The sequence below is a fragment of the Centruroides sculpturatus genome, unplaced genomic scaffold, assembly GCF_000671375.1.
Source record: "Centruroides sculpturatus isolate CEXI.00-Female unplaced genomic scaffold, Cexi_2.0 scaffold362, whole genome shotgun sequence".
NCBI classification, from domain to species: Eukaryota; Metazoa; Arthropoda; class Arachnida; order Scorpiones; family Buthidae; genus Centruroides; species Centruroides sculpturatus.
In genome coordinates, this window is record NW_019384664.1 from 456,084 (window position 1) to 471,804 (window position 15,721).

The 15,721-nt window shown below is 31.6% G+C and overlaps 1 protein-coding gene across 2 annotated transcripts in view; it reads left to right on the forward strand.

Moving 5' to 3' along the window:
- The window catches only part of LOC111626615 (thyroglobulin-like), a 38,628-nt gene that overhangs the window by 19,800 nt on the left and 3,107 nt on the right, over positions 1-15,721 (forward strand). For both annotated transcript variants that reach the window (XM_023370057.1, XM_023370058.1), the window contains exon 5: positions 14,633-14,806. In XM_023370057.1, the coding sequence (XP_023225825.1) occupies positions 14,633-14,806 (174 nt within the window). The remainder of the gene's footprint in view (positions 1-14,632; positions 14,807-15,721) is intronic.

Here is a 15,721-nt window from a genome sequence, read left to right on the forward strand (position 1 = left end):
GTGGCTTGTTGAGTGTAGTGTTTTTATTGTTCTCCAACAAGCGTAGTTGAATTATCAAGCAAATTTTCATTTTCGTTCAATTCCATATAATATTTTTTTTCCATTTATATTGAATTGGCAGGTTTTGTTATAATTCCATGATAACGAAAGTTACTTTTCCTGTTAGAAGGATGTAACTTCAACTTATTCACGTGGCCAGATCGTGGCTTGGCATTCTGTTCTCAGGGTTGTACTTAATGTTTCGAAATCATGACTAGCGGGGTAAGATCGGCAACATAAAGCCACATTAGAAGCAAAGGATAAAAATCAAACAGATGATAAATGAAAACATGTTTGCATTTGTTATTCATGTATATATGTCTTTGAACTTGCATTTCGTTGTAATAATATTAAATGGGTGTTGGATTTGTATTTCTTTGTTTTAATAGTGAATTCCAACTTATACATTGTTAATAACATAATTTTATATACGTGCCTATCTTGCCCCATTACTGTTGCCCCTATACCAGGGGCAACTTTAATAAAAATAATTAAAATAATTACAACTTTACAAAAAGAGAGAAGTTGCCGATCTTGCCCCTATACCCGGGGCAACTTCGTCAATTTCTCTCTTCTTGTAAAGTTGTAATTATTTTAATTATTTTTATTTCCAAACTGATTTTAACCAGTTCTATAGTAAGAAAACATTCCAATAGACAATATGCAAAGCTTTTTTTTCAGTTTACCGCAGTATTTATTACACAAAATTTAAGTAAAGCTTAACATGCCGATCTTGCCCCAATCTCCCCTACTTTTATTTTACAATAAACATGATGTTAAAATAAGATAAAATAGGGATAAAATATCCTCGCAATATTTAATTTCTTGTTTTACTTTTAATTTATCATTATAAAAAATGTAATTATGATCATATATATACTTTTTTTATCATTTCGAAATGTCACTAACCAATAAAGAATTATTAGAATTAATATGTAAATTAACCATGTTCAATAACAGTATATTTAATTTTCTCTTATAATAAGTTATTCTTGTAGGAATATTACGGAATTATTAGCATTAATAACTGAAAATAATCTACATTACTAATTAGAATTCCATTGGGGGATTAATAACGTGAAAAAAATTATATATATATGAAGTGATCGAATCTTTTTGTAATAAATCTGTTTTTGTTGGGAAAAAATGTAATATAAAGAAAAAATTTTGACCTCAGAATTAGTTAATTAGGTTTGATTTTATGGAATAAGGCAACGCAATGCGCGCAATCTGCGAAGGAGGGATGTCTCCCAGGAGGATTTTCTACAATGAAACTGGCTCCTATTTAGATGTTAGACTTTGAAAAAAAATTGGAAAACTCCACGTGACAAGCCCGTTGGTGAGACAAAAACCAGGGGCAGTGTTCAATAGTTTTATCCACTCCATCATTGGTGAGATCTCAGAATTTTTAATCTTTTATTTAATGCAATTAAATATTGTAATTGTTAATTACTTACGTACATTCACTTTAAACCACGGGTAATCATTGTATCAATGATGCTGCAAAGTGAATAAAAGTAACTATTGTTAATATTTAATATACAGGTATATCGTTTCGAGTTACATCGTTCCCGATTATATGTCGTTTGTCAAAAAGTATATGGAAAAATAAAAATCAAGTTTAAGTCATTTTATTCGACTTTACGTCTGTCCGCCACAAATATTGAAGTCGTAATATCACTAGAAAAGCGTTTAAAGCACATAAAATAATATTAAAATATATACATTTACAAGTATGTACTGTATTTACAGTACTGTACACGCATTCGTAAATTTAGGTTACTTTTTTCTGTACTATATTAAAAACTAAAATTTATTTGTTTGTAAGCTTAAAATAGATCCTTATTATCCATATATTATTAAAAAATGCATTAATAAATAAAATACAGAACCGGGAATAATAATTTATGGTTTAGCCTAGTGACAAGTAAATTCGGAGTATACATGTATACACCTTGTATATTTAAAGATATGCATTTTAATTAATTATCAAATAATCATTAGTGTTTTGTCAATTGAATGGATGAATGGAAAAGGGATAACAAATACAAAAATATAGCAAATGAAACAGAAATAGACATGTTGTCCATTTTTTATATACAGGTGCCTCCCTACATATTGGCGAAAAAGACGTCGCCAACTGCCTCGCGCTTTCAGGGACCTCGAAAATTTGATAGTATTTTAGTATTTAAATCATCAAATTGGTAATTATTAAAATTATAATTACACCGATATCTATTTTATCTATATAACGAGCTTTTTCAAAGTACTAATTCCGAACATTAATGTATAAAGAAAGACTTCCTTCATTTTTGACCTTGTTCATTGAAAGAGATATTCCAGAAAAAGTGGACTTTTTTCTATAATCGATGAATTCAGCCTACTAAAAGAAGGAGAACAGTTTTGTAGGTGAATTTCTGTACACTTACTGAATTCTCCAATTCGTTGTAAAACTATTGCACGCATTTTTATTGCATTTTTGTGTGTTTTACTGTCTTGTTCGATATTTAAAATATTTATATTATTGTAGACCTAAATAAATCTACCCTCTATATCCATCGTTCTTTTAATAAGCCTCAAAAATAAATTTTGCCTAGGGAAACTAGGGTAGTATATACAAACGTATCTACGGATGGTATAACAAGGAAAATTCCAGTCTGTATTCATTCTTAGAATCGTCCCGAAAGTTTTTGATGAGTGGAAGGATTACATTTTAAAAATCATCCTTTCACCATTTATGACGGCGATGATTGTTGGTTAACGTATGGAGGAGCTGAATCACGTACTATATAATTGTTCTATTGTTTTGTTGAGATTATGTTGATGTAACGTAGTTTACATTGCGTTGTTCAAATTAAAATAGTATATATTTTATTTGGGATCTGTTTGATGTTCGTACTTTGTTGTATTATAGGCGATGAGTTTAGTTTTAATCTCTTTTCTACTTTATGAAATGTTTTGGTAGAAGGGAGTATATTGGTCTAGAATGAAACCAAAGAAAGTGAATAAAGAGTTACTTGCTAACGGAAACGAAAAAATGAGCTAGACGAAAGAAAGAATTTATTACAAGATGAAATGTCTGAGTGTCGAAATACATTGATGATTTAATTAGTGGTATTTTCCGGCTAAAGATACCCGGTTACGTAGAGCTTTCTATTTTCAGACCATGTGGAATCTTTTTGGGGTTCATTGCAACTTTGAAAGTTGCAATGAACTCCACAAAGTTACAAGACGTATCCAAACTCATCTGGTAAGTAGGCCTGAAGAATACAGGCCATTTTATAACAACATGGCCTGCTAGCACAGAGAATAGTGACAATGATGACTTATTTTGTTACGAGAAACGATAGTCCTTATTTTATATATTATATATATGAAAAACGATTATTTGTAAGTTACTATTTGTGCTGTTTTTGACTCAATAAATATCTTGGTCATAAATTTGTTATTATAACCAATTTTACCAGTTGTCAAAATAATGTGTGGAAAACGGATAACATTTAATTATTAATATTTATTATATTAACAAACATTTTGCCTTGATATTTTGGAATGTAACACTTTACGTTTGTTTTAATACTGATCTTTGCAATAAAACGTGATCAGTTTTCTTGTTTTTGTTTTTCTCCTAAAAGTAGGGATGATGGAATATTATCTTTTTTCCACATTCCGTTCAATGCATTATTCAAGATTCAAGAAAGCGTATCCATTTATTTTAAAATATATTAAGAAAAACATTCTTATTTGTTAGCTTATTATAGAAAAAATGATTTAAAATATATCGGATTCTCCGGAAGCATCTCATAATTTTTATTAATCAATTATTTATTTATGACAAATATAAATTTAAAATTATTTATATTTATATAATATTAGCCGTCACTGTACACTTTGGAATATTTCTGTAGACAAATAAATGTAGTAATTAAACGTTCATGAACATTATTATTAATTTATCATTTAAATGGCGATATAAACAGAAAGACAATACAGTATCAACATTGAAAATTTCGACAAATTTATTATTTCATTTACTGAAAGTAACAGTTTAAATTTCAATTACTGTTTTCAAATTTATTAGTCTTTTTTCGCGCTTCACTAATGGGCTAACCACGTGAAGTGTTCCAGATATTTATCATGTGTCTAACACCTAAATATGGATCTGTTTTCCATAAAATCCTTCCACGAGGCACCTCACCCTTGGATAATCGTCTACGTATTGCGTTGCCATCTACCATCAATCCAATCCTTTTGCTGTTTTGAAAATAAACATGGCGAAAAACGTTAACAGAAAAATGTGATCATAATTTCAAGAAATTAACAATTAAAATAAAATATTATTTAACTAAAAAATTTTATGTTATGAAACAAACTTGAATCTTTCATATAAAATTTTTGCTGGATAGGTTATTGAAACTATTCAGCGCTTCACATAAATAATATGGTAATCTCAAATTCCAGACCTCTAGACATTTGATTTTTAAAATCGTTTAAATCTTAATATTTTATGGTATGATTATATTCAAAGACGTATGTTCATTAAAAAAAACATTAAAATAAACGATATACCACTCGATAATATGAAAAATTTTATGAAAGTCCTTCAAAAATGTTAGTGCGTTTTTTGACTCCATCTATCAACGCCTGTATTTCAGAACAAGTAAAATTACACCGCCTTTTTTCTCGTTCATTTTATCACCGAAACTCACATCAGGACAACATGACCATTTTGAAAATGCCTGGACTATATTCTTATTGGGCGAAACAGTATACTCCCGAAATCAGATTACTGATATTTTGTAGCAAATAGTAAATTGAGTTACGATGGGCTTTGTGAATTGCAGATACGATATGTAAATTTGTCGTATTTAACGAATTTGTCGTAAGAATACAACGTTGTAACACACTTTCGTAAATACAGATCTTAAATAGGAATGACACATTGTATAAAAGTGAGAAATATTTGTACGGATGTAAAATGTTTCCTTGACATTAACAATTTAAAGATACACTCGTAGACAAATGCTGAAAATGGTATTGTTGCTTTGGACAGAACTTTCTAGTTTGGAAGTATATGTAAGAAGTTCAAGCTATATTTCTGTCATGGATGCAAACAAGACCAATGGAATATTAAAATTCTCCTGAGATGCAATATTGCTTTAAGAAAAGCGAATGTATTTGTTCTTGATCCGTTATTTATTCTTCACTCGTTCATTCTGCATTCAAATTATTTCGTTGTACTCGAGTAGATATATTTTTCTATTAAATTTATACATTTTTCCAATGTTTATTTTCCGACTTTTTTCCATTCTGGATAGAAATACAAAATGTACGAATTGAAAATGTATGACACTGACTAGTTCAATATCTGCAACTTATTAAATTCTATTTTTAATAACTTAGAGGGCTTCACTCACTTCAATCAAAAATTTCGTGACGATTCATCGATTCCCGGTGCCACCGTTACTATTTCTCTCTTTTCTTTCGTGACGAAAAAAGTGTCATGATGATTTTAAGCTAAATGTTTTATATAGAGAGAAGATATAGCATTAATTTTATCGAAATCATTTTATAATAGATCATTTTAGATTTGCGATTGATATGTTTCTGTAGCAAATAGCTTAATAAAATAATAATGAATAATTTCTATTACATTTTATAACGTTATTTATTCAAATATGTAAATTAAAGATAATTATGAATAATGTATATAATTATTATATCTATTAATTGCATTAATTAATATTACTAAAAGGAATGAATTATGTTATTAAATATATTAATTGTTATTATAATATAATGACAATTAATTTATTCTGTCTTAGAAAATAATAAATTATTTAGTAATAATATTCAACTGAGATTGCGTTAAATAACATCAATTATAGACAGAAAAAATTAAAATGTGTAATTTAATTCATTTAATAGTAAATAATGGGCTAGCCGGATAACCGAGACGATGAAGACGTCAATCTACCACTCTGAGAGATGTGGAATTGAATCCAGGTGGTCAAAAACATCCGGGAATTTTTCGGTGATGATCTGTTCCGGATCGAGCCCTTTTCTTTACTACTAGCCGCCTTCATTATGACCTTGCCAAGTCGCCTTCACCTTTCCACTCATAATTTTCGTCTGATGGAGTAGGTCTTTCGGGGCCTAGGACTTATTGAAGTCCAATGGGTCCCCATTTTTTGTTAGATTAAGCATGTTTAAATTAAGGTTTAAAATTGCAACTTGATCCTTGCAAACATTGATTATAATTAAACAAATAATATATAAATTATCATTATTATTATATTGTTAATATTAACTATTTTTCAATATACGATAAGTGCTCATTGTTAATGAAAAAGTATTAAAAAATTTTGATAATAATTCAATTTTTGTGGGTCCTTGACACTTGGGGGCACAAGGCTTAAGCCATATTAGTCTATATGTAGATCCGCCCTGGTTCCAGTGTCTACTGGCGACGCGCTTTATACAACTGTAGTCGACGAGCAGCGTTCCGTGTAGTGATCATCGGCTTATGCGCTGCAATTTGCCCATGGAATCCGACTGTGAACACTCCTCTTTGGATGGTACGAGAGCTAGATCACTTCCCGAAGCCAGTCGAAAGTTTGTTGCCACAGTTTCTAACGAGGACTGCCGATTTGGCCTCGCCGTGTGTCCGAGGCATCTCAATCTGTCAATATTTTTGGCCTTCCACGGTTGAGTTTTGGTTTTATAACTCCTTCACGTTTCTATTTCATTATGACATCGCTCACTGTTGAATGCGGTATCTGGAACTTTCCAGAAATCTCATGAATAGAATGGCCAAATCGATGGGCGCCAATAATTATACCACATTCAGCTTCACTCAGCTCGCGTCATTTGTTCATTTTGATAACAATAACTATAATACAAGTCTACTAAGAGTTTATTGTCCTTTTATTGCATCAGGATTTGCATCTTTGCCCCACAGGCGATTTTGCGTACGTTTTGGGAGGTGTCCGATCATTTCTGGCAATATAATGTATTTGACACTGCTTAATATGGACCCCATTCTAAAAAATGTAAAATTCTAAGGCAATGAGCAATGTGTTTAACGACCGACCATAATTGATCTTTTGTGATGCTCCTCAAATGATACTGTTATTCAATGATGCCAAATTTGTAACAATACCATCGATAAACCGTACTTTTTTAAGTATCCCAACATCCAAATATTATATGGATTAAGTTTAAGAGAATGAGGTGGCTAAGTAGTAGGAAAAGCATCTCCATTATCGGTGAAATTTTGCTGAAACTGTTAAACGCTGCGTCCGATATGTAGACACACCCATCTTGCATGAAATTGGTTGATTCAAGGCGTTGTTACTATTGTAGAAGGGGGTACGGCAAACATGTTGAGCACATCTCGTTGACACTGGGCCGTCCCAAAGCATGTCACAGATCCGTTGGGACTAGCTTCTTTGAAAAAGAATGATTCAAGGATAAAGATAGATTTACGCTGTATGAACCACTAGTTACTCAAGTAGTACAATGCAGACAATATTTCACGGTTAGTGTTTCACTAACCGAAACGGAAATATTGTTGGACGTGATTGGTTAAAAACTTTCGAACACTATGAAAAGTTAATTGGTAGAATGAACTGAAGTTCAACAAAAGTTGAGATATTCTCAACTCATAATGAACTGACACTCACCGAAAGGGAATGAACTGACAGTTCGTAATCACATCATAGAGGTTGGTATGCAATGTGTCCCTAGCTCAAATGTGTCTGAATCCATACAGACTAACTTTGGGCAGTAAAATCTCCTGGAAAATGAGTGTTTCCTATTCTCTAGTATATTTCTTATAAAAGATTATTTTTGAATTAGTAAAATTAAATTTTTTTGATAAAATTCGAATTTATCTATTTTCAATAATCTATATAATTTTGAAAATATAATTTTTTTATTAAAATTCAATATAAATTTTTATCAAACTTTATTTATTCTTCTAAAAATATTGATTTTTCTTTTGGTTAAAAACTAAATATTTAATCTAAATTCAAAATTTTGTTAGATAAAAAACAAATCCAATAAAATGTTGGATTTACTTTCCATCTTCTTTGCATTCTCGTATTAAATCCATATTTATAGAGATTTACTTTGAGCTTTCTCCAGTGAAATATTAAATTGACTATTTATGTTCTTTATCTGTCTATTATCTAAATCAGCTAAATATATAGATGAAATTCAAATACATAAGTAAATATAATTTTAAAATTCTTAGAGAGAGAGACTGAGATAAGAAGAATTAGAGACTACATAAAACGTTAGTGAACTTTATAGACATTTTAGATATTTTATAATGCAAAAACTAAATTTTATTTATTATTTTTAAATTATTTATTGTTATTTGATTTATTTATATTTTTAAATTGGAGATTTATTACATTTTGAAAGTTATATTTGAATGCATTCAATTTTATGAAAAAATATTTGTATGCATGTGTGTATCTGCATTATATTCTAAAATAAGAGAATAGAGTTATTAATTTGCAGGATTAATTAAATTATTGAAGAAATTTGTATTGATTTATCAAAGTATTCAATCGATAAACAGATACAGAAGCTTATAAAAGTTTGTCTAACAAAAATGTTTTATAGAACATTCTTAAATTGCTCATCTTTAGTTAAAAATACACGAAATATACGCGAAAAATAACTTTCAGGAAATCAAAAACATGAGAAACAAAGAAATTTGGCAAAATTTTCAGGAAAGTTAAACATTTCAATATACAGTATGAAAATCCAAATGACAGATGTACAAAATAGATCACAAATAATTTTAATTTTACTAATTACTGATTAAGTATATTTTTATACGTGCATTTCAATTTGTATGCAAATGAGATAAATTGTTAGCATAATTTATTCTGTTGCATCGATTAATAGGCAATCAAATATTCGATGATTAAAACAAATAGAATTTAATTCGAATTTAAGTTTTTTTTTCTAGATAAATTAAAAATTTTTAATAGCCGTATTCTGTTTACATTATGAGAAGTTATGAAGTATTCAAAAATTAAATGTTTTATTAAAGAAATAATTAACCCGAAAGAATGTTGGAAAATAAATTTACATTAAAGGATTTCGTCAATATATTCTTAGGACGTATATTACAATATCCTAAGAAATAAATAACATTGAGTTTGATTTTCTTTAATCAAGGAATAAGAATATATTCTAATTTCATGCTATCAGCATTCAACTAAGTAACATGATAGATCTATCTGATGGTAAAACTTTTATCTATCCAAAATTGGATTTGATTGTACATTATTATTATATATTTATTTTGAGAAAATTAAATTTTTTTATTCTACTTGTAATTCTAATGTTACAATTTAAAAGAATTAGTTTATCATTTTCTGAAAGTTGATATTATGAAAATTGAAATTTTAACATAAATGAATTTGGCAAAGACATTCTTTCAAATTAACTTTAAAGATTACTTTGTAATTTCATCAATGAGAGAATGCTTTTTACGAAGTTTGAGTTTAATATAAATTTATTTAATGCTTTAAAATGATACAATTGAACGGTAAAATTAAATTAATCGATTCTAGCCAAATATAAACTTTGAAAGCAAAAATTTCTTGTTTACTTTAAAATATATAACATTATATATTTAAGGAAATGAATAATACTTTATCAAAAATCAATATATCATTTAAGNGTTATTTTTACCGTTGTTTACGGATACTGCCACAATTTTTATAGGAATCATAACTATAGGAAACGGTTTTATAGGGGGATCTACTGTACTGCCACAATTTTTATAGGAATCATAACTATAGGAAACGGTTTTATAGGGGGATCTACTGTATAGATTTATTTTTACAGTGCAAATCCATCACTTGCTATTCGATAACTTTTTCCATTTTTGACTCTTTCTGCCCTGTGGGCACTAAGAGGGACTCTTTTTGCAAGCCCATTATGGGTTCGGCCAGGCCCACAATGGGGCTGCCGGGTGGTGAAGGATGGGGCCCAAAAAATTCCTGGGAATTTTTTAAATAAACAGACCATAACTATTATATAATTAAACTAATACTGTAATGTACTGTTCCAGTGAGTTATATTTTAAATTTTTTTTATGACTCTTTCTGCCCTGTGGGCACTAAGAGGGCCTCTTTTTGCAAGCCCATTATGAGTTCGGCCAGGCCCACAATGGGGCTGCCGGGTAGTGAGGGACGGTGCCCGGCATATCCGAACGGACCACCCCCCGAAAAATTCCTGGGGATTTTTGACCTATTCGGATTCGAACCCGGGTTCCTCAGAGCGGTAGGCTGCCACCTTGACCGCTCGGCCATCCGGCCGTAGTATATTTTTACTGATCAACAACAACACAGACACCGTAACGAATATTATACAGCTGTAATATAATAAATCATATTAATTTTCTTATAATAAACCAATCCATTATAAAAACTGTTCATTACATTATTTAGTTATTATTTAAAACAAACGATTCACATCTTTGTTTTTCTCCATTTACCTACGGTTTTAGGAGGACCAATGCCATCGGCGCTCAATAAAATAGTGAAATCTCCCAGTTTTTGCCTATATTTTGCTGTAAATGAGATATGATATCTAGAAAACTGGATCATTTTATGTTCGTCCAAAAAATAATCCTTAGTTCGAGTTGGCTCGCCGTTACTCGCTCCATCGCCATGGTACTAAACTCTGCATGCACGTTTGAATTCTCTTTCAATTTCTATCATGCCTTCTTATTGGCTAAATAAATACGGACGTTGTTTAGCCTGAAACCGGCAAATTCACAAGGTCGTTAGTGTTTCAGTCACTTGTAAACTAGTTGATGTTTGACTTCAACTTACGACAGATGAGTTGAATCGACCATGAGGTCATCAAATGCCGTTCGACAACTTCTTACATAGTATTTACTCACTGATCTAGGTTGGTTATTTTTTTGGTTCGACATATATTCTTATTTTTTTCCTATTATATTTTTCACTGTTACTTTCTACTTTTCTACACATTATGCTATCTGTAAATGATACTATCCAATGATGGGTTCGGCCAGACCCACAATGGGGCGGCCGGGTAGTAACATATAGTGAGGGGTAGTGACGACAATCCGGTCGGACCACCCTCGAAAAATTCCTGGAGATTTTTCGACCCGTTCTGATTCGAACTCGGATCCCCAGAGCGGTAGGCTGCCACTTTGATCGCTCGACCATCCGGCCGTCTATAGCCCCAGACTAAGGGTGCGACTATGCAGACGCGAGAGAGCGAGAATAGGTGGCGAGAAGAGGCGAGACGCGATAAATATCAAACCCTGTCAGATATGTGCGAGAACCAGAAATTCGCTCTCGCCAGCGATATTTCTCGCTTCTCCATAGTTTTCCTTTGCGACAACTATATCGCAACCTCTCGCTCGCTACTAAATTCGCGTCTGCATAGTCGCACCCTAAATCCCATCTGCCTGCTATCAAGATCAAATTCACATTTTAAGCGGATTCTGGTGTGAATCACTCTTAGCAAGACCTTTAAGAGATGACTCNATTTCTCGCTTCTCGCTTGTACATGGTTTTCCTTTGCGAGAACTATATCGCTCGCAACCTCTCGCTCATACTAAATTCGTGTCTGCATAGTCACACTCTAAGACTACCATCACCAAATTTCATTGTTGTTTATACTTCTCGCTCAGTTATAGACTTCATCGGTATAGTCCATAACCATTTTCGCAAATCTGAATCAACTCCACTAATTTTGGATTCATCTGACCATACAATCCTCTTCAAATCTACTAAGGTATCTCCCATTATTTATAGCGTTTGGCAAAATTAAGACGTTTCTGTTTATGTAATTTGATAAGTTTAGGCTTCTTGGACTTTCAAATTGTTACGTTTTAGGCATCTGGGGATAGTTGAAATACGCACTTCTATTCCTAAGCTATATTTCAATTCCCTCTTTACTTGTGATGATGTATCGTAACGTCTACTCGTTATGTTTTGGCGCTCAGCGTTATCTTCTTGCCAGCTCTTAAATTTTCGTGATATGGTAGCTCACTGTTTTTTAATTCTGCATGCACTCCAACGTCAACTTCTAATGCTGTTTTCTCAACAGAAACTTTTCTTCAGCAGGTTTATAATACAGAGTTTTTTTCTCACTGGAAAGCTTTCTTTCTTTCTCTCATTGGTTGATATGGAATGTTCAGCAAATATAGGCTCTATACTCCGAGAGAGCGAGGTCGTGAACGCTAGGCGTCCGATGAGCCGGCCTTATAGGTGGAATGGCCACACACGCGCGGAGAAAAAATGCCTTCCGGGAGGTTTTTTAAGAAAAACTGGCCCCTATTCAGACGTTATAGACGTGGAGAAAACCCGGAAAACTCCACGTGGCCAGTCCGTCCGAGCGAAGCACGAACCCATCCTGAACTCCTAGTGTTTAGGAACGAAGATCGCTGGAAAGATTCTTCATGATGACTCATATGAAGTAGCAACTTAATTGCATATTTATACGCTAATATCTCGTTAATATGCATGAAATTATATTGTTTGAAGTTGATGTTGTAACGAACTAAGTTATGTGTCAAAATCTTCCTAATGCAACAAACACCATAGATACTTTAAAAATATGAAAATTATTTAAATTTTTTACTATTATTTGAATATTATAATAATCTTACAACCTATTTATTTCCCTTTCCTTTTACTTTCGCACATCGAATAGTTTTTGCTTTTTTTGTATAGTACGTACCAGCATTGGGAGAATTTTGACACTTACTGTATACGTTTATTTATTATAACAATAAAAAATTAATATAATCAATTTAAAGAGGTTTTGATTTTAACATGTACACTTATTGTTCTTTGGGCTTCTGTCGAAAATAATTTATTTTATAACCTTCAAAATTTTTCGCGTCACACCGGTTGAAAATCTACCTACATGAAATTGAACCCTACATAAAAAGAAAAAAAATTTTATGAAATGCCATACTTTTTTCTGATTTTTACAAACATTGTTTTTGATCATGGGTGGCTTTTTGCTGTCAATCAATATTCAACTGCGCCATGTAATATAAATAAAAATTTAAAAAATATATTAAAGAATAATACACCTGAAAATTTTATATAAATTTATGAAGATTTGCAGCCTTAGTCATTTGCCATCCTGAGCAAATTCCCAGTTTTGCCCATACAGTAGCGCCGGTCCTGGACCCAGGAAAAATTCTCATCTCCCTCCTTTCCACAGCTCTGCTTATAAAAGGAGAACATTCTCCAAAATAAGAACTTGTCTTCCTTTCGGATACTATTTAGAAAAATTTCCTCTAATTTGTCTTTTTAGAATGGCTCCTTTTATTCAAATATACTTGTAATGTTCACTTATTCAGACAATTTTGTCTTCCATACATAATTTTTCATTCAGTAAGACTGTCAGATAATTTTTGCCCAGAAGCGGAAAAGCTTCATTCCGGATTGTGGTTCGAAATTCGAATACTGACTTTTCCATTGACTGAGAAAAAGATCATTCGTTCATGTCCGAAACATTTTTTTTTTTAATCATGGGTGGCTTTTTGCTCGACACGTTTGAATACCTGTTGACTCCGGACCTGGTTCGGCCGAACCTCTTTTCGCCATTGCAGTTTTCGTCCCCGATAGAAAGTGCATTTTTAAGGAAACCTCATTTGAATTTCCAGTTTTTTCTTTAGAACAATCTATTAAAACTTAATGATTAAACTATAACGTTTTAAAAAATATTCTATATCCAATTTCCGGACAACAATTGTGGGCCAAATTATTACGGGTGAAAAAGTCTTTACGAAAAACATTGTAATAAAAGAAATTCCATAGTTTAATAAAGTTGTTTGAATTTTGGATAAAAAAATTTTTTTTCATTTCTTTTCCGCCTATTTTGACAGGTTATATAGCTAGTAAACAACAGAATTCAAGTAAATAATAATACTTTTTGATGATTTTACATCTTACAGTTTCTATTTGTCTTATATGAACAAATACAAATATCAAAAGTTTATTTTTATGTTTAAAAAATGTTATCATTAATAAAAATTTATCTACAGTAAATACAATATTACTGTACACTTTATTACAAAACAATATTACAAAACTTTTCCAATATAATTTATTCGGGTATATATTGGACTGCTCTCTCTTATTTAAAACTGAATGTGCAAAGCAATATTTTTTTTCTAAATAATATAGAGTGGAATACGCTGTAAATATAATTTAGTAAATAAAATATGTGAACATATTTTTGTCTATTTCTGTAAATGATAATCAATTTCTCAATTTTTCATTTTCTTTTATTTTTTTCTTTTTTTTTTTTCATTTCGTTTCCCAAAACTTTATCACATTTTATTTAATAAATAAATGTAAACACTATCCAATAGCTTTTTATCAGACTTAAACCTGATTTTCTAAATCTGGAAATTTGAGTCATCAGCTATTTTCTTATGCTACTGCCATCTAGTAACATGAAATGCAGCTAATTATTCCCTTAAATGTTTATCATTTTAATTTTATTGTAACTAAAATGAAATGTGTTTTCTCTATAATTTACATAAAATATAATTAATTTTCAGACTGTAGTAGAGATTACGATGAAATAAAAGATAGATTAGAAGACGTGACATATTTTCTCCGTTGTGAAGCGAATGGAAATTACGATAATTTTCAATGTACCGACGATTCGTGCTATTGTCTAAATGAAAAAGAAGTTGTATCTAGAGACAATGTTGTTGAAGGACTGAAGTGTTGTAAGTATACATTATTTATTTATGTTTTAAACTAATGTTCGAGCATGAATTATTTTATATTTTAACTACATATAAGAGAGATTTTTTTTCCATTTATATGAAACTGATCAATAGCTGCTTCTTAATATTACGTAATAATACTACTTGTTACTAGCTACATTATCTGTTTGGTGGATCATAAAGAGGTGTATTAAATATTCTATATCCTTAAATGATAGATTGTATTTTATAAATAGGAGTTGTATTGTGTTTTAGTTGCATTTTCGAAAATTACTTGGGTGTTTTGGATTGACGTTGTAGCAGTAACGCTTGTGTGAGGTTTGCCCATTGGGTGGAAAGTGTCACGACAGTCGAGCGGTCAGAATAGTCGTGTGCGCGTGGAAAGACTCGCCGTGACAGGTTTACCATTTGAAATCGTTTAACATATATATAAATTTCCTTACAACTATTCATATAATGAGGCGTAATGCCTATCCAACTGTGGGAAACAAGCCAGTTCAAAAAGTCCAAATGTTCCGGCGGTCGTTTCATTTCTTCCGGCGAAGGTGATGAGGAGAGCGACGGCCCCGGGCACACAGCACAACTTGCAGAGATGACCTCCGATGACCAGTTGTACCTGGGCGAATCTTGGGACGGGATTGCGAAAACTAGGGTGTCGAACAAGCCTTCGTAGTTGAAGGACAGGAGCACCAAAATCCAAGAGGAAAGCACTATGAACCAAGAACTCCGAATGTCCTTGAAACGCGCTGTTTTATAAAGTTTTCATCCAAAGGCGCCTCTCCATTGATCACTCATCGTTATCTGATGACAATTCGAAACCCGATGGAGGGTGCGAGAGGGGTCAACATCGCGACAGAATACGACTCCTCTCCCGTCGCGTTTTCCTCGACTTTAGTCCCTTCTATTGTTTTAACA